At 43.6% G+C, this 24,206-nt stretch overlaps 1 protein-coding gene across 5 annotated transcripts in view; it reads left to right on the forward strand.

Annotated features, from left to right (window-relative positions):
• LOC119177341 (Ubiquitin specific protease 20/33) overlaps positions 1-24,206 on the forward strand; it is a 110,907-nt gene that overhangs the window by 34,650 nt on the left and 52,051 nt on the right. For 4 of the 5 annotated variants that reach the window (XM_075878410.1, XM_037428815.2, XM_037428816.2 and 1 more), the window contains 5 exons: positions 8,771-8,968; positions 19,563-19,753; positions 21,202-21,352; positions 21,626-21,740; positions 21,859-21,885. In XM_075878410.1, the coding sequence (XP_075734525.1) occupies positions 8,771-8,968; positions 19,563-19,753; positions 21,202-21,352; positions 21,626-21,740; positions 21,859-21,885 (682 nt within the window). The remainder of the gene's footprint in view (positions 1-8,770; positions 8,969-19,562; positions 19,754-21,201; positions 21,353-21,625; positions 21,741-21,858; positions 21,886-24,206) is intronic. The other variant, XM_037428817.2, reaches the window with a different exon arrangement.

Consider the following 24,206-nt stretch of genomic DNA (forward strand, 5'->3'; position numbering starts at 1 on the left):
TACAGTGAACAGAGTCAGCGGTCTGTTGACTTCCCAGGAAACCAATTTCGACCGCCGATCAGGCATCGGCGAGGTGCCCATACATTTTTATTGTTAAACGCCGACCCTGCCTCCGCAACCCTCTAGTTGCCGCTCTCCCCAACCCATGGAGGAAGGAAAGTTGTTTCCTTCCTCTATGCCCCGACTGCTTTTTGCTGCGCACCTCTCCGTCGTTTGTCCCCCCGTTGCTCTGGGGACCCCGCATCACCAGACGAGGCCCGTGTTTTCACACTGCCACCGATCTTTCGAAGACCGTTCGGCTGTCTACCCTGTTTTTGATCGCGGGTACTGTCGTTGGCCTCGCCGACCTGGAGTGACCAGACCATTTGCCAACATAGTCGCCCACCGACTCTATCCGATAGTCTGCGTCTAGTGCACGCGCGTACGCTACCCCACGGACTCTGATAATTTGCGATTTGTTTCGTGTTTAGAACTTGTTCTCACTCACTTTGCACTCAACTCAGCATGCCTTCCGCGCGCGTGCGGAAGCGCGAAAGCGGATAATTTGCGCGGAACGAATCGTGAATTATCGAAGTTCGTAAGGCTACGCAAACCCTCCAGCGCAACAAAACGATTTTTTCACCACGACCGCCGATTCTTCGAACACCGCCGCGCGCATCTATCAGGGCGGCCATGCTATGACTTCTGCCCGGGCAGGCACTCTGAAGTGACTTTAAAAGGGGAAAAAAGAAGAAAAAAGCGCGGTTCCGTTATTGCCTCTCTCGATGAGGGCACCTCCACAGTTCAGCGCAGGGATTGGGGTAATGGGACTTAAAGAGAAGGAAGAAAGGGGTAAGGGAAGGGTGTGAAAAGCATTCGATCACTCGTATCGTGCACGCGTGCAAGAAATAAACGCGGCAGAAGCGCAGGCACTCTTTCCAAGTTTATCCACGGTGTTCTGTGGTTTATTTAGTATGTGCGAGTTTTGCGGACCTTTCAAGCAAGCTACTCAACCTGCCTCCTTCTCGTGTCTTTTGGTTTTCAAGGTCGCCCTCCCGCCGCATCCTCCCCTCTCTTTAACGTAACTTCTTGCCCTTCTCTCGCAAGTCTGCTCTCCTCTCCTCTCTTGATCACAACCCCTTCACTCGTCTCCACCGCTCCGCAACGCCTGCCACGCTGGCTCGAACTAGTTTTGTTTTCTTACTGGAAACGGGCCCAGAACTGTTCCACGCGTTCAGGCATGTGTGTCAAGTGTGCGCGTCTTGCTCGCTCTTGGTGTACGTGTGTAGTCATGATGGCCGACGGGAGGACTAGCACGCTTTTTCCTGCCGCCTCAACAAAACGTCGAAAGTGTGACCGCTTGGCTTGATTGAGCGTAATTCGCGTGTTACGTGCTGCGTTGCAGAGTGCTTGCTCATGGCTATTGACCACCTAGCAGCCAACTTGCCGCTTCGGGCGTCCCAGTATTCAGCTGTGGAGATGGTGAATATTTCATGGGCGGGGGTGACAACTACATGCATGCGAAACTGTTTTTGCGAAGCAGACTTCGTCGACGTCGAGCCTGATGCCGAGCCTGAAGCTTCCGAACTCCGGCGGCGATTTGTGGCATCGCGTCGTCGACTCTGACCTGGGAGAGCGGGTGGGACATCTGTTGCGATGGTTTAATTACGGCCAATGATGATGCCGACACTGCGGAACCGTGCACGGATTGGGGCATCGTGTATGAAGTACGTGGTGAGAGCGATTCGGAGGAATCGGATTGCGAGAACGGCGAAACTTTGGAGCCAGTGCCTCCTGCAGCTTATGCCACGTACCTCGGTGAATGAGCACACTGCCGTTTTAAATGAACTCGAGACCACCCTTATCGGTTCTGCTCTTCGAAACACGTGCATTACGGACTTTTTGGGGCAAAAAATAGTTTGTGTTTTCAGTCACGTTTTTTTTTTAAAGCTGTGTTTCATTTACTGCGAACAAATGTTGTAGGCCCGTGTGCTCAGATTTGGGTGCACGTTAAAGAACCCCAGGTGGTCGAAATTTCCGGAGCCCTCCACTACGGGGTCTCTCATAATTATATGGTGGTTTTGGGACGTTAAACCTCACATATCAATCAATCAATCAATCAATTTACTACGAACTTCGGGATACAGCGAACGGATGCCACGTCACACTCAGGTTCGTTATAAGCGGACTCGACTGTATATGAACTAATTATATTCATACAGGGGCATACTAGTGCTTTAACATACTTAAACACACACACTTCCATCTTAAAAGGCAACAAAATCAAAGATTTGTAAACATTGCAACATGAATCTATGCAGAAATCACATACACCCTTTTAACTTCATTGAAGAAGGCCGTAAAAAGATCAAACTGTATCCATTTATAGATGCGTAATATTGTAGGTATTGTGTTGTGAAGCATTTGTTTTCTGTAGTTTTAATGCAGTGTTGGCACTAGTCACTCCTCTAAGTGTCTGGTACCACAGCTTGGAGCTTTTCTTTGAGGTTGGGTAGTATTACATAAGTTGTTTGTTTTGATAATGATTTTGTTTGTTCATGTGACCCAAACAATATTGGTACAGATTATGTGCTGGGATCACGCCCGAATTGTTGAAAGTTATTGTCGATGCAGTATAAATAGCGTATGCGTGGCGGAGATACTTTTTTTGTAACAGGAGAATATATTCTGAATTGGTATGTGCTGTGTTACTGTATACTATGTGACAATAGTTTAAATGTGATAAAAAAAAGGGAATTATATAGTACAAGTTTAATACATGTGGTAAGAATGTAGAGTAAATAAAGGGCCTGCTACACCAACGATTTCACTTGCTTTATTTAGGATTGTCTCATGACATGTTGGCGGAAAAGAGAACAACCAAACATTTGAAATTCTCGGTAATTTTAATACTTCGGCAATGTAACATAATGTCTTGATGTAGAGGTATGTGCTTGTTCTTTGGCCTGAATAAGACTGCTTTTATCTTCCCCTTCATTTATTTTCATTAAATTTAGTGTAGACCACTCCTCTAGATCTTTCATCATATTGTTTCATTGTTCTATTAGATCATGAATATCATTACCACTGAAAAATATACTTGTGTCATCCGTGTAAGCAATAAGCTTTGCCTCAGGGTTAATATTAATGATATCGTACAGATAAGTATTAGAAAGTAGAGGCCCCAAAATGCTTCCCTGTGGTACTCCATTATTGACAGATCTGGCCTTAGAAGTAAAAGTGTCGATTTTCTCAATTTGGGTTCTGTTGGATGAGTAGGATTTGATGAGAGATGGTGTGTGACCTTGGATTCTATAATAGCTTAGTTTTTCCTCTAGAATGTTCATCATCATCATCATCATCATCAGCCTGACTACGTCCACTGCAGGACAAAGGCCTCTCCCATGTTCCGCCAGTTAATCCGGTCCTGTGCTTGCTGCTGCCAATTTATACCCGCAAACTTCTTAATCTCATCTGCCCACCTAACCTTCTGTCTCCCCCTAACCCGCTTCCCTTCTCTGGGAATCCAGTCAGTTACCCTTAATGACCAGCGGTTATCCTGTCTACGCGCTACATGCCCTGCCCATGTCCATTTCTTCTTCTTGATTTCAGCTATGATATCCTTAACCCCCGTTTGTTCCCTAATCCACTCTGCTCTCTTCTTGTCTCTTAAGGTTACACCTACCATTTTTCTTTCCATTGCTCGCTGCGTCGTCCTCAATTTAAGCTGAACCCTCTTTGTAAGTCTCCAGGTTTCTGCTCCGTAGCTAAGTACCGGCAAGATACAGCTGTTATATACCTTCCTCTTGAGGGATAGTGGCAAACTACCTGTCATAATTTGAGAGTGCTTGCCAAATGTGCTCCACCCCATTCTTATTCTTCTAGTTACTTCAGTCTCGTGGTTCGGCTCTGCGGTTATTACCTGCCCTAAGTAGACATAGTCTTTTACAACTTCAAGTGCACTATTACCTATCTCGAAGCGCGGAGAGCGGCGATGGCGTAGTGGTTAGAGCATCCGCCTCGCATGCAAGAGGTCCGTGGTTCAAATCCCGGTACAGCGCAGTTCCCAACCGGATTAAAAAAAAAAGGAAAAAAAAAATCCGCGTGTTGATGGAACTGCATTAAGAGGCCTGGGGTGCGGCCTCACCGGCAAACACCGCCGAGAACGCACTCCCTCACCAGAGAAGGATTGGCCACCCTGGTGCAGTATCTGGCCACTACCTCCCACATGCTTACGTCAAATAACTCACGGCCCTCAGTCCCCAGCAGCTGCGAAGCAACTGACCACGGCGGCGGTCAGATCTGCAACGCAGCAGAGGGTGCTAAGAATCTCTGGATCCGGACAGGCCGCCATTGGAACCTGAACTTGGCAACGTTTAATGCTAGAACCTTATCTAGTGAGGGAAGTCTAGCTGTACTATTCGAGGAGCTAGAGGGTGTTAAATGGGATATAATAGGGCTCAGTGAGGTTAGGAGGACAGATGAGGCCTATACGGTGCTACAGAATGGGCACGTCCTTTGCTATAGGGGCTTGGCAGACAGAAGAGAACTGGGAGTGGGGTTCCTAATTCACAGAAACATAGCTGGCAACATAGAGGAATACTATAGCATTAATGAAAGGGTGGTAGGTATCGTAATTAAACTGAATAAAAGATACAAGATGAAGGTAGTACAGGCTTACGCGCCTACATCCAGCCATGATGACGCTTCAGTTGAAAGCTTCTATGAAGACGTGGAATCGGCAATGAGTAAGGTAAAAACACAGTATACTATAGTGATGGGCGACTTTAATGCAAAGGTAGGGAAGAAGCAGGCTGGAGACCAGGCAGTAGGAGATTATGGCATCGGTACTAGAAACGCCAGAGGAGAGCTACTAGTAGAATTCGCAGAACGCAATAATTTACGGATTTTGAATACCTTCTACCGAAAACGAGAAAACCGCAAGTGGACATGGAGGAGCCCTAATGGCGAAAATAAGAACGAAATAGACTTTATAATGAGTGCACAACCTGGAATCGTGCAGGATGTGGAAGTGATTGGCAAGGTACGATGCAGTGACCATAGAATAGTACGGTCTCGAATTCGCCTAGACTTGAAGAAGGAACGACAGAAACTGATACGCAAGAAGCCAATTAATCAGCTAGCACTGAGAGGGAAAGTACAGGAATTCAGAGTGTCGCTGCAGAACAGGTACTCGGCTCTTAGTGAGGAAACGAACCTTAGCGTAGATACAATGAATGATAATCTAACGAGTATCATGACGGAGTGTGCAGTGGAAGTTGGAGGCAGGGTAGTTAGACAAGACACTGGCAAGCTTTCCCAGGAAACGAAGAACCTAATTAAGAAGCGTCAAATCATGAAAGTGTCAAGTACAACAGACAAAATAGAACTGGCAGAGCTTTCGAAGTTGATTAATAGACGTAAGGTATGCGATGTAAGAAGGTATAACATGGAGAGAATTGAACATGCTCTGAAAAACGGAGGAAGTGTCAAAGCATTGAAGAGGAAACTTGGGATAGGCAAAAGTCGGATGTATGCACTAAGAGACAAAGAAGGCAAAATAACTACCAATATGGATAGGATAGTTAAAATAGCAGAGGAGTTTTACAGAGATCTGTACAGTAGCCGTGACAACCACGGCCTTAATACTATAAGAACTAGCAGTAACCCAGATTACACCCCACCAGTAATGATAGAAGAAGTCAGGAAAGCTTTGGAGAGCATGCAAAGGGGCAAAGCTGCTGGTGAGGATCAGGTAACATCAGATCTGCTGAAAGATGGAGGACAGATTGTGTTAGAAAAACTAGCCACCCTGTTTACGAGGTGTCTCCTGACGGGAAGAGTACCAGAGTCTTGGAAGAACGCTAACATCATCTTAATACATAAGAAAGGAGATGACAAGGACTTGAAGAATTACAGGCCGATCAGCTTGCTCTCTGTAGTATACAAGCTATTTACAAAGGTAATTGCTAACCGAGTAAAGAAAACATTAGAATTCAATCAACCAAAGGAACAAGCAGGATTTCGAACAGGCTACTCAACAATTGACCACATTCATACTATCAATCAGGTAATAGAGAAATGCTCAGAGTATAACCAACCCCTATACATAGCCTTCATAGATTACGAGAAAGCGTTTGATTCAGTAGAAATATCAGCCGTCATGCAAACACTGCGGAGTCAGGGCGTAGATGAAGTATATATAAACATTCTGGAAGAAATCTACAGGGGATCAACTGCTACCATAGTGCTTCATAAAGAAAGCAACAGAATACCAATCAAGAAGGGTGTAAGGCAGGGGGACACAATTTCCCCAATGCTATTTACCGCGTGCTTACAGGAGGTTTTCAGAAGCCTAGAATGGGAACAGTTAGGGATAAGAGTCAATGGAGAATACCTTAGTAACCTGCGCTTCGCCGATGACATTGCATTGCTGAGTAACTCGGGGGACGAATTGCAACTCATGATTACGGAGCTAGACAAGGAGAGCAGAAAGGGGGGTCTTAAAATTAATCTGCAGAAAACGAAAGTAATGTACAACAACCTCTAGAATGTTATAATCAACCAAATCAACAGTTTTCGAAAAGTCTACAAAAATAACAAAGACTATCGCTCTGTTTTCAAACCCTGTCAATATATAATCTTTTTGCTCTGCTAGTACTAATTTATCTGATTTATTCTTAAGGAAACCAAATTAGTATAGTGTTAGCAAGTTATGTTTCTCAACGAAGGTCACTATTCTAGAGTGCAAAATTTTTTCGAATGTCTTTTGTAACCGACACGATAAGCAAGTGTTAGACATAGCGCAGAGAAAGCTAACAAAGGGGTAAAACGCAATGCAAAGAAAATAAGTTACGCCTGTTATATCACTGTATAGCAACAATGGAAGCAGTAGCTGCAGCTACAGCATAATACAAAAAGGAAAGCTACTATGACATATAGCTACTAACCTGCAAGAGTAGTGTACAGAGAATCAGACGTGCTTCCAGTGCTGCTGCCGCTACCAAAATGCCGTCGCCTTGAATACGCCCCTCCCCCCCCCTATATGAAGCTACGATGCGTCAGACAGCGCTTTCGCAGTCAGCATCAGTGACGATCTCGAAGCCAGCAGCGGGAGACAGTTGAGCCATCAGGTTTTGGTGTAATATGTTGGCAAGAGTATGCGTAGAATCAGCCGAACACAACTGCTCCAGTAGGGCTCTAATGCCGCAACTGCACAAGTAGCATATAGAGTCAGGCGTATTTTCATTGCTGCTGCCGCAGCCAAAAATATAAATTAGTGACCCACTGGGTCCATTTTTTTTTCTTTTATTGTAATAGCAATTACGTAGACACTCTCGGCTGGATTTTGCCACCGGCGACGGCGTCACTCACCGTATATGTATATGTTGCTATATATATGTAAATGCAAAAAAAAAATAATCCAGAAAAAGACTCCGGGTCACGGAATCGAACGTGGGACCTGTGAGTGAGTGTGAGACGTTAGCCACTGAGCCACAAAAGAGCACCTCCTTAAACGTTCAAATGACAAGCTATTTATATCTACCACTTACCACTGGTGACAAGCATCTCGGGAGAAACTATCCTGTTTTCAGCATTACCAGCAAGATGGTGTAATGAGCGTACGTCGCCACATCGTCACGATGCGTCAGCACGCGCTCTCATCTTTCACACGTACTTTGCCCTGCAGAGAAGGGACGGGGTCAATCTTACGCGTGCGCTTATCACGCGGTGGTGGCAATCGTATGCCTTGGCTGGCCTTGGGCTTTCACCGGAAAGATGCTGTTGTAGTTACCGGGCGCACAAAGGTCACTGCGATCGTTGCACAGTCTCCGTTTGCGAAAAGGGTGTGTTTTTCAGACACAGCGAAGAAACAACTGAGATGCTCATTTGCATTCATCTGTACCTGCGAGTACTTTCATGCGTCATTTGTGCATGAGAAATGCGGGGCACGTTTCGATCTGCTTGCCATTCTGCGCGTGACCTTCCAGTTTGTTGCTATCGTGTTCATTGCTTCATCTTTGTGGCAAAGCTGTGACTTTTTTTAAACGTGAACGTTGCACTGTTTGAAAAATTATCTTGTAATGGCTTGGTAAGTGATCTTGATTTTTTGTATATTAGGACCACTAGTTCTTTTCACATACAAATGTCTCAACAAGACAGGAGTACCACCAGGGAGCACAAAATGTATGAGATAATGATATTTGCCTGACCAGTCATAATTATTATTCTATAGATAAATGTGCAACTCCTCAGTGTACAATACAATAATAGTTAACTGTGGCATGATGCTGATGAAAGCAATGTCTATAGGTGCTTAGCATTTTCTTAGTGTGGTGCCACATTCCTACAGTCTTGTTGGCACATTTTTCTCTGTGTCATTTATGCGCACTACGCACAATTCACAAGGCTGGTAGAGTGACATTTTAGAAGTATTGCTGAGTTTTTGTTCCTTTTTAATTGCAATTGACTGGTGTACTAAAGCTTTAATTAAATCTCAGCACACTTTCACTGTTTTCACTTAAGTACCTTGTGCATGCTATTTGACTTTCATATACTTGATCACCTGAAAAAAAAAATTGAATGTGATGGCAAGTATAAATGGGGTACCGAGCAAAAAAAAGAAGCAGCCGGCATTTCATATTACTTAATCATGATTATGACCGACCAATACCTGCATCTGATCAACTGCTTCACATGAAGTTGCATTTTTGCTAACCATACTGAATAGATGATTCTTCAGGCCTAAGTGACCACACCATTCTTTGACAATACAATTTGTTGTTTACAGCAAGAAGGTATTCGATTGATGGCCACAGGAGAGGAAAAGGCTGCTGGGGACTGGCAACCTCTGGATTCGGCGTCCTCTGGAGGAAGTAAAGGTCACCGGGCACGCAAGATAGCCGCAGCCCACCATCTCTGCAGCATTGTCTCGGACGTCTTTGACGGCCGCATCCTGAGCTCAGTGCAGTGCCTCACGTGTGACACTGTAAGTCCAATGCTTGCTTCCTGCAAGTTTTCTAGTTGGCATGATTCAGTGAATATGTAAATATTGCTACAGTTAAAAGTCGATCTAAAAACCTGATTTTACAAAGTTGCCCATTTAACGAAGAAGTTTATTCTCCAGCAAATATCCACAGGGCTCAATGTTATCATTAACCTGCAATAATGAACTAGCTTGGTTACCGAATCTGACTTAACAGAGTTTATTGCAGAAATAACTGAGTAAAAAATGATGATTTTCTTCCAGTCTTGCAGAGGCTGCTAGCATTAATTGCGGTAGCGTTAGAGCATGCGCTCTAATGGTAATGCATTAAAACATCTAGGTGCCTAACTCGCGACACTAGCTTTTGACACGCTACATGTGGTGCTTATGCATGGAGCAATAGGCTCATCAGTCTGTAGCACTTAATGTACTGGATGGTGCTACAGGTGGCGATGGTTGGTTTCGTGATTTTATGGCATTAATTGTCTCCTTGCAGCTTTCTGGCTCAGCCTGCGAGAACAATCACTTAATTCGTTATCTTTGTCTTCTCATCTCGTTAGCCCGTCATCGCTTCACATAACCCTTTTTCTGGCCTGCATTGCGTGGACATGGTGCACAGCAATGTCTGGGCAACATAGGAGGCTCCGTGTCACACACAGACTGGCACGCCGCCACCTGCGATTTCAGACTGGCATACAGATATACTTCTAGCACATTCATGCTTACCAAGTATTTTCGCTTGCAGATTTAAGACTAAAATTGTTTTTACAACAAGTTTAATAAAGCTCTAGGTATCCTCACCTTTGACATTGTTGGAAGATGTGAATTTAAGCTTGCATGCTCTTAAAGGCCCCTAAACCACCCAGAGGTCGAAATGGAGCTTTGGTGTTGCAGTTGTGCACGAGTGTAGAAGACTACAACAAATCTACGCCAGTCTACCGGAGTCTCGCGTTTCCATTAGAGTTTTTCGAAACAGTGCCATAATAGCGTATTTATACATGTTATATGATACAAAAGAGGCCTGCACTTGTTTCACTATGTTTGCTATGCTTAATTCGTCAATTTGTCTCTCCTCCTTTACAAGTGCTCCTCGTCACCTTGTGAGGGGGAAGAGTGGCGAGCATGTGTACCTGCCTGCATACAAACAGGTTCTTTTTGTGCATGACACGAGCAGACATTGTAGACGACACGGTGAATTCTGAGAGACTGAGGATTGCCAAAAGGTTCTAAAAGCAGAAGGGATTGCTTCTGGGAATTTATGGGGCACCCGCGGCTTGTAGAACTGTCGTGTTTGGCATTGTTGATAGTGACAGCATTCTGATCTCGTTGCGTGCGTTTTTGAAATGTTAAAAAAAATGATCTGAGGGGCTTTAGGGGCTCTTCCATGACCCTTGATCAAGGTTTTCTAAAATTACAATAAACTTTGTATGAACTAGAAATGTAATTTTCTTTTTAATGTTTCAATAAAAATTTGATTGAAAGATCTCACAACTAAATATTTTTTGATAGCATGTGCAAGCATGCTCACCATATGTCAGTCTCGTAAGTGTACATGGTCCAGAGCCTCCCAAGGTTTTGTAAAATATGTCATTCTTCGGTGTAACGATTCTGCTGCTTCTTAGCTGTGTTGCTCTGACCTGCATTGGTGACTGCATCATGCGGCAGAAAATGAGCTCCATGCAAGTGCTTTTTCAGACTTGGAAAAAAAAACAAAAAAACTTCACCACATTTGCAATAAAGTCATAGCCCTCGGCGCTAGTGCTACCTTTTTGAAAAGCACATACAATGTAGTTGTTGTTGCTTTGTCCAAGTAAATGGTGGCAATCACTTTTGTAGTGGAAGCTTACACGTTAAATTTTCGGGAGGTGGTTACTACTGCTTCAACTTTCATTCTTTTAGTTCTCTTTATTAGCATCATTTCAATTTGTTTCTATGACAAGTAAAGAAAAAAGGCACACACAGGCAACCTTACCAGCCCAGTTCTTGACGACTGTTTTTTCAGCGCAGTGGTTGGGTGATAGCGCATTTGTTTATTTTCTCATAGTGGCATACCCATGGCACTGTATCGTATAAACCGGACTATAGGTCGAGTGGGAATATAGGTCAGGTTACTGAAAGTTCAGGTTACTGAAAAAGAAAAAAAAAAAGGAAAACAACCCAAAATTTTTTAATGACATATATTTGCGAATTGGGCGCACCACACCCCGATCGTCAGAGCTCCCCTCAACCACCATCGCAACTGTTCCTCTTCGTCAGACGAAGCACCACTGTCTTCTGAAGATGAGAGCTTGTCGCTGGCCGCCTCCCACAGTGCGTTGTCTTCCATGCCATACAGCGAGTTGCTGATAGAACATGTCTTAAAAGCATTTTACACCATGGAATCTGGCAAGGAACGCCAGGCGCAAAGCACCCAGCCACAAACAGTTCCAAGCGGAGGCCTCTGTATGTGGCCCGTCGGTGTCTTCGGTTTGTTGCCCGACATCCACTTTTGCTACTCCAGCTGCACTCGGTCCTTGAACGGCTTGTTTAACACAATGTCGGTCGGTTGAAGGGTGGACGTCATACCACCTGGTATCACGGCGAGGTCCATTTTTCTATCGCCCAGTGCGCGCTTCACAGCGGTGGTTAAGTGACCACGAAACGCATCTAACACCAGTATGCTGCAAAGACGCAGCAGTGCACCTGGCTGATAGTTCCAGACTACTCGTATCCATTCGAGCATCATGGCCTTGTCCATGTATCCCTTTTTGTTGACGCGAACAACAACACAGGGCGGGAACACTTCTTTCGGCATTGTCTTACATTTGAAAAGGATGAAGGGCGGAAGCTTTCTACCATCTGCCGTGCATGCCAGCATGATGGTGAAGCGCGAGTGCTTGTTGCCAGTAGACAACAGCTTCATATCCTTGGCACCACGCTGCATGATCATGGTCGATGAAGGCATGTCAAACCACACGGGGGTCTCGTCGGCATTGTCAATCTGCCCTATCATGTAGTTCTGCTTCTGCTTCTGAAGCCGGTTCACGAAGCCCTGAAAGTTTATGAGCTTGTCCTCGAACTCTTATGGAAACTTCTGACAGATGGATGTGCGCCACCGAAAAGAAAATCTTTTGCGTCTCATGAATCGACGCACCCAAGAGTTAGGTGCACGAAACTCTTTTCTCGTGAGCCCAGCTTCTAGAGCGAGTTCCACAGCTTTCTTGCGAATGGTATCCACGGTCACTGGCAGCGAGCACGCATGAAGTTCCCACACAAAGTTCCCTAGCATATCCTCCAGCTGAAAATGAACCGCACTTTGCCCACGAAATGACATTTTCCAAGGATTGCACATCTGCAGCTTCCATTTCTGCACCCTCCAATAGCGCACGCTTCTTTCTGATACACCAAAGCGACGCTGAGCAGCCATATTCTCATTCGCTTTTGCAAACTTAACAACCTCTAGTTTTAAGGCAGCTGAGTACTGCCTTCTCGTACTGCTACTCATATTCAGTGAATGAAAAAAAGACCACAAAAAATGAAACACAATGTCATGCAGAGCGAGAATTTAGAACAGATCGGAGGCAAATCACGAACACAAAAAAAACAGACAAGAGAGAAAAAGCAGCCTGCTATTGGATTTGAATGTGAATATGGTCGTGTCCAGCTTCTCATGCACATAGAAGCCACATGTTGCCATACAGCGGTGCACTGTCGGCTAGACACCGCTATATAAGACGAGGGGTGACTTTAGCTCGTTGTTTTATTGAAGATATCTCGACTTATATTCTGGTTTATACGTACTTCTCTGATGCTTGAATAATAATTAAAAATCTTCCGTGGGTTGACTGGAGAGAAATGCACACTGCCATGTTATATGTAATAATAACTATAGAAAAGCAAGCTCTTTTCTTATGAGCAGTGGTTAGAGCAACACACATTATTTTTTTCCTGGATGTCAGTTGAATAGTATCTCTACTTTTACCTCCCACTTTGTTGTGATGCCACATCCCCACCATGCTTCATCTTTTGTCAGGGTTAAATGTACTAGGCCATAAAATACTGCATGTGCCTGCATTATTTAGAGTAAGTCTGAAAAGTCTGAACTATTTAGTAGTGTCATAAATTTACAAAGTTGAAATTGATTATCTCTTACTGTAAAGTATGTGTTTTTAAATATTAACAGATGGGGGCATTACCTTCAAGGTTTTTGTTGTACTCTTGTAGCTTCTAGATTCGTGATTTTCTGTAATGGCAGTTCTTGTACAAGCGTCTGCATCATGTTTTCATGTTAGTTTCTCCCAGACAAACCATTTGAAAACTTTGTGATCAGATGCATTCGAACAAAGAAACAAATTTACATGTTTCTGGAGAGTCAGTACAGTCATGTAAAACATAGAGCAAAGCGACTGGAAAAGTTGCCCACATTCAACCTAGAAACTTGAATTTCCCCTTTGCAAGCAATTTTTTGTTTTCTTGGTCAGTAGCTTTTGCAATATACAACAGCCTCTCACCCTGTCAGTGCACAGCAATGAAATTTTTAGCACCACAAGAGTAATGAGTTGTGATGGCATTCATGTCACCTTCACGCAATTAAGAAGATAAAACTGTGAAGTATATTAAATTGATGTGCTACAAAATTTTTTGCCTTGCCCTAATGTAAAAAAATTGGTTAAGAGCAATTGTGGTTACAGTGTTCAGGGGTGTGAAATGTATGACAAAGTACTTGGTTTCTGGCTTTGACAGTGGGCGTTATAATTGTAATGCTTTAATTGACATGGGCGGAGCTTGAAAAGCCGTAATGCCAATATTCATACAGCAATATATACTATATATTATTCTTAGCCTTGTGTATTCAACGCTACTAGCTGATTGAACTGTGGCTCTTGAAAAGTTGGCATTTCAACTCGTTCCACACTCTTGATACTTATCAGGCCCAATGCCCCAAAATCTTCCTCTTCCCAAATTTCTAGAGGCACCTAAAAGCATTCACTTCTGTATGGATGATAAAGCGAAGTATACAGTGAGACTGCTATCGAGAAAGTGCATCAGCATTCTTCATCGATGAATTAAGACAACCTGTTCAACCATTAGGAAAAATATCTTGCGATAAATGGTGACTGTGATAAAAAAATAAATGTAGCCTTTTGTTGTCCACTTCATGTGTACATTTGTGCCTACGCTTTTCTTTTTTTATTTGTATGAATATCTGTTTTTATTTGCAAGTTATTGTTAAGAGTGCATTACATTTCAGCCAACCTTCACAGTTTTTTTGTGTGTGTGTGTGCTAATTTATAACTTTAACTTGTGTTACAGTACAAAAACTAGGCCAGTGAAAGCAGAGAGGATAATAATTGTTTTTAATTGTGTGCACTAATAGTCACGTAAATTGAAATGGATGAAAGTGGACAAAAAATCACCCTTTTTGTCAGTGGGATCTGATGGCAAGGGTGATTTTTGATCTACTCTAACTCATTTCAATTTATGTGACAATCATTGGGCTATAGTTAAAGACAATTGATGTCTTTTATGTTTTTGCTGGCCTCATTATCTGTGACTTAATTTGGTTGTGTGTTATATATAGACCAGCTCCTTAGGAAATAAAATGCCTTTCTTTCGTTCATTTCAAAAGCTCATTTTTAAAACTGCATAGCTTCATTATTTGTCAGGGTACTCTCATAGATGAATAATTTGCACTATTTACTTCAGTAAAACCTAAAACTATCAGTAAAGCTGGTAAAGTAGTTTTCGATGCTTTCAGTTGGTGATACAAAACGCAAGTCAATAACCTATATTGTTATCAAAGTTATGAACTTTGAGAATTTTTTAACAAGCTTCACTTTTCATAAAATTTCTAAAGAAGTATGCTTGCCAAAAGGTAGTCATGCTGATAGAGTTCTACATTTTATCTTCGATGGTTTATATTACATCTACACCTCTAACTAGCTTCTACCGATTCTTGTTGTTCTGTCTACAGCATTCTTTTGTTGTGTCTACTTTGATTATTTTATTTCATATATATTTTATTGTCATATATTTTATATGTCATATATTTTATTGTATTTTTGGTCACAAAAAAAAAAAGCCTGACTCTCTCATAATCGAGAGTAGATGTAAGCATTAAGTAGCGGCTGGCAAAGCATGTTGGTTGGAGGTGATTCTAGCCACAATCTTAAAGTAGGTATTTAGCGAACCGCACCACATCATATTGTGCACTGGTCCATATGGACATTATTGTGGCCTGCCACTGTATGGGATAAACATTGGGCTTTGCCTAGGTAACAGTGCACGACATAGAGGAGCCATATAGCACAGTAACTCTAGCACTGCATGCTGCATGATGCCATTTCGCAAAAACCTACGTTGTGAAACTCTCATCACTGATTGCCTGAATGTCTTGTTTTGTTCTCTTTTGAGTGCCTGTGTAATGGGACTAGGTTTTGGCTCAAGATTGCTCAGAAGTTTCAGACAATAATAACTAAAAGCATTTCGTGCTTTTAACATACACAGCTCCACAGTAAGTCAAGAAACAAAATGGAGGCTTTGATTCTGCTGGTGGGCTGTGCTTGGCTAATTAAATTATCAATTTAGCTTTTTCATTACCATGAGAAAATTGTTGTTTTATAGTTCTTTGTTGTTTTATAGGTATTTCTGCCACTATAAATAATAGCTGAGTGCACAATACGATGCAACTGTTGGTAGACATTGAAATGTTCCTAAAAATGCAACCTGCAAAGCATGAAGCCTAATACGTAACATATGAAAATTCATTAAAGCACAGTTTTCGTAGCACAATAGCTTGGGTTTTACATGCCAAAATGATGAGACAATTGTGAGGCACGTTGGGCTCCAGAAAGTTTGACCATCTGGTGTTTCGAAATGTGCACTGACCATTGTATGGTACATGACTTCTAGCATGTTGTCTTACTCGAAATGCAACTGCTGCATCAAACCCACGACCTTAAGATCAGTAGCCAAGCATCGTAGCCACTACACCGCCATGGTGGACGTTCTTGTATCTAGTCGTAAAAAAAAAAAATAGGTGGTGTGTTGAAAAAGAAACAATACAAAAGATTCAGTATATCACATTTCAAAGATAAATGTTTTGTACACTACTATTGTTAAGATGCAAAAAAGACAAAGCTCAAGAATACAGATTTGATTCCCAACCATGATGGCTATATTAAAATGAAAGCAAAATGCAAGAGCACTTGTGCACTTACACTTAGGTGCACATCAAAGAACCTTGGATGGTAAAAATTGATGCAGGGTCTGCCACAGAAGCATGCCCCATAATCATATAGTGTTTTTTGGCTTGTATAACCCCATAAATTGATATTAGTTGCAAAAAAAAAAAAACGAGACGAAGAATAGATTCCTTTCTTATGCCATTTAATGAAATAAAAGCACCATGGTCTCAAATGCAATGCTCACTATGAAGAGCTGGCATCCCTTTGTGTAATCACAGCTCCACACCATCTTATCTATAGCACATCTCCTGCATCATTTGATCAATTAATTGCTGAGAGGTTTCAGATTATAAACATTTCATTTTGGTGTCGTATAATTACTAGCAGCTTGCTTTTTTTCTTCAAATGCAGCAAAGCGTGAGCCAAATTTTTTCTTTTGCCATTATATATGTACCTGAAATAAAGGAGCTCAAGAAATCATTTTTGTCATAGATCACAACTGCAATGTAGCAATAAACTCTAAATTGATTCTAAAAGGGAGTTTCCTCAACAGACCACAGGGTAGCATTAAGTGCCAGATAAACAGAATTAACAGATCATAACTGCCAGTTGAAATTTGAGATCTCTGGGAATTGATCTGCAATAGCAGGGTAATGAATAAAGTAATTGGCACCATTGGTGCAGATATAAGCAGCCTGCCTCACTTAGCACTTACCCAATTAGGTTGAAAGCATGAGCCTGTTATGAGACTTCAGTAAATGCTAGCTAGCTGTTCTAGACATTTTGGTTGTGTTCTACTTCATTTGTTTTTGCTGAGGTGCTACAATAACAAGGGCATAATGTCATCTTAAAACACCAAGTTTTGATGTTATGACAAGGCCCGTTTCTGTGTCCCTTGTGCTCACATTGTTGTAGGATATTACAATATTATTTAGTTACTCATTCAAGTGCTGTCTAACTTGCCTCTTTACTCTTACCATGGTAAATTAATAAAACACTCAAAGAACGAGTGGATGTACTATCAGCGTCAAATGAAACCCGAACAGCGGCAAACCTTCGCGATGCTATAGTGCGCGTCGTCCACTTATCTTTACGAACAGGCACGCATATATGCGGAAAGCTGCCGAACAGGATGCACACGCCTGTCAATCGTGATGACTGAACGTCACGCACTACACTTTCGCAAAGGCTTGCCAGTGTTTCATTTGATGCTGATAGTACTTGTCACTATCCTTTACTTAATGAAAGGAAAAGCACAGGCTTTCTTCAGCACTATTTTGTATAACCAAAATAAGCTGCATCTTGGTCTATTTACACTGATGCCTCTAGGAAGGCCAAGAATACAGTCAAACAGGAATATATTGAACTCGAAGGGGATTGCAAACTAGTTCGATATATAAAAAATTTGATATAAAAAATGCAGGCCCAGAGAGCTTACCTGTGGTGGACCATCACCTACTATAGGCGCATTGAAGAATGACAACTACTTCCGCACACATGCCGCAACAGAATGATTTATTTGCGTGAAAAAAATCGCTTATCATGGCCTGCTTCATTGTTGAAATGAGGTTGAAGAGACTAGTCTCGATTTTATCAAGGCTGTCCAGGTGTGACAGCCCTCCATGTGGCCGATACAACGGCGAATGACACCGAACGCTGCCATCACTTCAGCGACAGAGTACGGGCATGTAGCCAGCGCCTCGTCCGGACGATCTTCCTCGTCACATGAGCTGTTGGCCTGGGCATCCTGGGTCCCTGGGACCACAGCTGATATGTCCTCGTCAGATAGGCTCGCGACAGCCTGGATATTGCAGTCAGCTTCCACGAAATCGTCTGCAGACACTTAAAGTGGAACAGCTTTCTGGAAGAGGGACGACAACTCGTGAAACGCATCTAAGTGCTCGTCATTGCTCCTCTGGTCAGTTTCACTGAAGAGAGGGCAAGTAGGTTCCTTCCCGGAACAAGTTGGCGGTTGGGTTGCTGCTGCTGTCTTTTCCTGGAAGGGCAGCAAAGGAGTAGAGACTTTAATCGCTTAGACGCGACTTGCGCAATTGGTCTGCTTCGCCGTCTTGCCCAAACGAGCCATCAGGAGGAAATGCTCGTAGGGCTCATGAAGAGTCGAAGTTGCCACATTCTATTCCCTTTGTTGCTTCCCGCCGCTTGACCCTTGTTCCGAGAAAAGGGCACGGGGTTCCAGAATGTGGGAACGCCGCTCGGCTATGCTTCTCCTGGCCAACATGGTGCCCACGGACGAGAGTCACAACAGTGCACATGACAGGCTCCCAACATTTGCTGCTCTGCCACCTTTGCCTTGATATTTGCTTTGTTGTTCAACAAGGTATTTGGAGTGCTCCATGGTATCCCAAAGTCATCCGTGACTGTCAAACATTTCTTGCACTTCTTGACGCTGGCCATAGCTACACGAGAAAATCGACAATTCAAGGAGTCCTCAGCGGCTTTGCACTCCACGCAAGCAAAAGAGAAATGCTGCACATGCGGTGGTACGTAGGCGACGCGACAACGGTGGTAGAGGTTAGAAGAAGAAGAAGGCGCCTATGGTAGGGAGCACGGGGCAGCACCTACGAAAGCAACAAGCACTCGCGAGGTGATGGCCACCTGCGAGGGCAACAGCAAAAGGCGCGAGCTGTGGTTGGCTGATCAAAACTCTCAAAACAACAACAAAAGATTTTAAAAAGGCGAAAAGAGGAAGACGTCGACTCCTTCGTTTTAGCTCTCTGAGCCGATGGGTACGCGGAGAAAGCACCAGAGAGAGAAAGAAAAAAAGAAAAAAGCCGTTCCGCAAGTTAAAGATTGTGCTGTCCGAGCCATCTCGCCCTTATCATTTTTCGAGCGTTTCGGGTTTTGGTGGAAGCATGGTGCCCCGCGGAGGTCGCTGAGCGCAGCGAGTGCCAGAACGCACCTTCGAACTCGAGCGTGGAGCCGCGCTGCTGCGGAAATTGTGGGGCGCATCGAGTGAAGTAGCACACCCTCCAGCGTGCGCGGCGTTCTATATATCGGTAGGCGGGTAAAAATACTGTTCAATATAAACGTGCGAATTCTTATACTTTTACAAAGGAGTTTCAAGGGGATAACTTACCGAGTTCGATATACCCGAAAATTCAATATATGTGGGTTTGATATACCCGTGTTCGACTGTATTCATATTGTTGCTTTTCACTTAACAGTTGTGTTATTTTCCCGTAACAATGTAATCAATCCTATTGACCCATAGTCTTTTTTGGAAAGATTACAAATGCCTAATGTGTGCTAGTTGTATTATCTATTAAAGCCTTGTCTATGCCTGGTCACTTACTTTGAGCTGGTGATCCAAATGTTCTGGAATTTAAACAAGGCTGATCAGAGGAAAGAAGTGTTCAAAGAAATGGTATTGCCAGTTATGAGGAAAGTATTGCTTGCAACACTGTCTGCAGGTTTCAACAACACGGGAGACATTCCAGGACCTGTCACTACCGATCCCAAGCAGGGACCACCTGGCTGTGCTGCATGCGGCTCAGGGCAGCGGCACCACAGGAGTGCCAGGAGCCCACTTACGGGGTGCACTCGAACCCCAACAGGGCTGGCTCTCCTGGATTCTGGGGCGCATGTTTTCTTGGGTTTTTGGGCAAGTGTTGTGGCTCTTCTTTGTTCTAATTTGCTTCGTTTTCCTTTTACTATGCATTGCCAAATATGTTACTGTGAAATTCTGCCAGCTATATTCATCTCATAAGGGGTCTCCCTTACAGTGTTAATTGGGAGTCTTCCTTCAACAACATTTGCATGAAATGAAAAGTGAAGGTAAATGACAGATGCATTACTTCAGCCTGATGCGTTTTACTGAGAGCAGAATGTAAAGCAAACATGTGTGCTTTCCTATGTGGGCAAGCTTCTTCCGAAGCCAACTACTACTCTGCATCTCGCCCCGCCGCGGTGGTCTAGTGGCTAAGGTACTCGGCTGCTGACCCGAAGGTCGCGGGTTCAAATCCCGGCTGCAGCGGCTGCATTTCCGATGGAGGCGGAAATGTCGTAGGCCCGTGTGCTCAGATTTGGGTGCACGTTAAAGAACCCCAGGTGGTCAAAATTTCCGGAGTCCTCCACTACGGCGTCTCCCATAATCATATGGTGGTTTTGGGACGTTAAACCCCACAAATCAATCAATTACTACTCTGCATCTCATAAATCGCTGTGTGTGCAGTGGTGATGCATCAAGTGTGCGACTTTTATATTCTATGGTCGTCACGCCACTTCTGCTTCATTTTGTTTGGTATGCTGTGGGGCTTAGGAAAATAACGTTCAGTTGTTGTGCTGCTAATCATTTAGTATGTTTATTTTTGTATTCTCTTTATAGGGTCATTCGATGCCCAACATCCCAGCCATTTTGGCGACAATCTCAAATGTATTTAAAACAATTGTGCTGATTTACTGCATTGAAAACAGCAAACTGCTAGAGTATTTCAAAGAGAAAAATTTTTTGGTCACGTGGCTGCCTTCTGAACTTCCTGGAATGTCGTTTGGATGTTGTTTGTAGAAAAATTTATTTTAAAAGTACCGCTTCTTCTTTCTATACCAAATTCGGTCTACATGTTCAGTAAAGATGCTTGTCTAAGGTGTTCAAAGCCAAGTAATATTGGTGCATTTTTACTGGCTCATACACCTCCCCAAAATATGCTATGTTTGCATTTTTTCTATTGCAGTACTGCACTTTGTATGAATATTTGAGTAATGAATACTTACTCCAAAAAAGGAATATATTGAGGAAAAAATATCTTTAGACCTCACAAGCTGCTATACTTTACGAGAAAAACTCACAAATTTCGCAAGATCATCATTTTTGTGAAGCGCTCGTGAAGTTTGTTATTAGCTTGCTTGCCCACTTTTTCTCATGAATAGCGTCTCCTATGGGAAAAAGCAACGGCTTAGGGTATTTTGGCGAACTCTTGACGTTGGAACATATTTATGTTTTAAGTAATGTGTATTGCTGGTGCATGTAGCTGCCTCTCAGCACTTTTGCTGAATGCGTATCATGTGTATGATCTTGCATTCCTTGAGATATAGCTTGTGTATTATACCTAGGTGGTTATGGGGGCCTGGCGTTGCCCTGCAAGATTGCTTAGCAGCCTTCTTTTCTGCGGACGAGCTAAAGGGTGACAACATGTACAGCTGTGATAAGTGCTGCAAGCTTCGCAATGGCATTAAGTATTCAAGGGTGCTTCAGCTTCCAGAGGTAAGTGCGCTCTTTCATTACATTATTTTCTGCATTCTGTGCACTCACTGACCTTGCCTCTTTTCTTTTTTATGTTGGTGTTTTTACGTAGCAGTGGTATGGCGTTTTAAAAGAACTTGCAAATACTTGAGGGAGGTAATGATCTGTATACTTATTTGCAGAGACAGTTGAGTTTGCAATCTGCTTCATTGTGCTCATGTGAAGTCTTTTGCCCTGAGGCATGCTGGGGTACCGAACAGTCTGAGCTGATAGAGACCCTTGTGGTCTGCGCAGGTGCTGTGTATTCATCTGAAGCGGTTTCGGCACGAGGTGATGTTCTCGAGCAAGATCAGCAGTTATGTCACCTTTCCATTGGAGGGTCTTGACATGGCGCCATTCTTGCATTCCGGTCAGTAAGAATGTGGTGCATCAAGTACTAATATACTACTGCTTTTCTTCCCCACTATTTTTGTGTCATTTCGTTTGTGTGCTTATTCCTCCTCAATCTTTATTTTCTTCTGGGACAGGTGTTTTGCCAAATTTACCACCAGCAGGCAAGTACTAGCCAGTTAATCTTAATTGCTCAGGTTATTTTTTTTTGTACAAAGTCTGTGAATAGTTGTTGCAGAGTTAAAGGGCATTGTCACTGGGGGCAAGCATGTAGCAATGGTGCTTTCAGTTTCAGTAGACTTCCGATGAGATGAACTTAACGGAGCCATGAAAACTTGTTTTATCACAATACCCCCTAGTGACATCATGCCATGTGCATCTAAATATTTGTTACTGGAAAGAATGAACGAAGTAGGTTTACAATGAGAAGGTAATCTCAAGATTTCTTGTTTTTTTCTTGTTCTAAATATGTTAAAATGCTGACCTAAAGTATTCTTGCTTTGTTGTATCTAATCTGCAGTGGTTGTTTCCCACGGTTGAGCAAGTCAGCATTCAGTCACAAATGTAGACATTTTCTTAGCACCAGAAAGATGATGCCAGCACGATCTTTGTGAGTTCTTCGTAACAGTTTTGCCAAGGCAAAAGGAGTGATAAGAAGCAAATATAATCTCTAGCATGTCACACACAGTATAGTGCAGCCCAATGCTTGAAGGCTATCATCGTGCCTGTTGTAGGGCCAGGTATTTGCATTTTTTATGAAACAAAGCAGATCAGCCGCCAACTTTTCTACCGATTATATCAAGGGGTATACTCGTTAGAGAATAATGCAGCATTCTAGCTTTCTAGTCAGAATTTCTAGTTTAAATACATACAGTGGACTCCTCTTAAACGGAACTCGAAGGGGCAAGAAAATTTGTTCCACTTATGAGAAGTTTCATTTGAGCAAAGACAACAAAATGAATGAAATATGACTTCATTTCAAAAGCACGAACTGTCGCTGACTGAACAAAAATATTTTTAATTATACAACACTAGTATAGTTGATTAAAAAGAAAAATGTTGCTAATATTTCTGACTTGGAAAAAAGGAGGTGATAAGAATTTGCTCAGCCTTGGTCAAGCACTTTCTCACATAGTAGGAGTGCATTGCTGAAAGGCTGGGCAGGAACTCTGTGCCACCATCGTGTTCAAAGTAGTGCTGGAACAGGATGACAGCATCTCTTGCTGCACTGTCAGCCACTGAAATGAGCTCGGGATCGCACATCATCTCACCACCACTTGAGAACAGGTCCTCACCTTGACCTTCAGCTCTACGCTCCTCAAGGCTATCCTCGAGTTTACGACAAGACGTCCATTGCTGCTCGGCGTGCGCGGACATGTGCAATTGCTGGATTGACTTGGCGAGGCTAGGCTGATGATTATGATTTCTGTGGCCCTTCTCTTTGTAACCGGCGATCAACAGTGCTTCCGGATCTTGCCGAAAAAAAACATAATAAATAAATTAAAAAAAAAACACTTCTGGTTTGGATGGGATGACTAAAATGTCTGCCTCTGCGGTGTTCGCTGCCACTGTACCTTCAAGGTGCTTGCCTGCCACCATCCGTCCAGACGCTTTTTCATAGCAGCAACCACTTTCCAATGCGGGTGCTCATCTGTTTCTGAAAACCCAGCGCTATCGTGAGCCTGCATTCAGCTTTGTTTAAGGCGTTGCCCGTAGTTGTTGAGTTTCTTCGGTTTTCTGCGACCTGTCTGCTGGTGTATAGCGCGCTGGGGTATAGACCCGGACAATCAAGCACAACGTGATGCATGGTCTCTTCTGCGCAGTTCTGGTCTCTTCTACACAGCGGGCATTTGGTGTCTGACTTTTCCACTTACTTCGCCCGTAGGGCTCGTGTACGCAGCACCCCGCTACGCGTCTCGAACAGCAACGCACTTCCCCTGGAGTTGTCATACAGGGGTTCCTTGCTGATGATCTCCTTGCTCGCACAGTAGGTGGTCAGTGCCGACTTCGCCAGAGCCCGCGCGCGCCACCCTTTGAGCTCTGCTTTCTTCACTATTTCTCTGACCTTCTGCTTCCCGCCTCATTGTGGTGGCTCAGTCAGACTGACGATTGGCATCCCATATCGCTCAGCCGCCGCTGGGTCCGGCTGATCCAATTTGTGTTCACGCTTTGAAGGTGCAGATATTTGTACACCTCCTGGGCCCAACAGCCATCCGGCAGACCACTAAGGCGGAGCTTGTATGCCAGCTTCGTTGTCGTTTCGCGAGCCTCGTTTGGTGTGCCGCAGTGGACTCCCAAAGCAGTGCGGCCGACCTCTCTCTGTCGGGTCTCCAGTGCCAGTCTTGTCGACGCCGCGATGCAGACCACCGCATTGCCAAAAGTCAGCGCTGGGACAGCCACGCACTTCCACAGCTCCCGGACCACTTCGTATCGACTAAAGGTCCGTAGGGCCCTCGAACGCAGAAAGGCATGCCGGGCTGCCGCC

This window comes from Rhipicephalus microplus, chromosome X (genome assembly GCF_043290135.1).
Source record: "Rhipicephalus microplus isolate Deutch F79 chromosome X, USDA_Rmic, whole genome shotgun sequence".
NCBI lineage: Eukaryota > Metazoa > Arthropoda > Arachnida > Ixodida > Ixodidae > Rhipicephalus > Rhipicephalus microplus.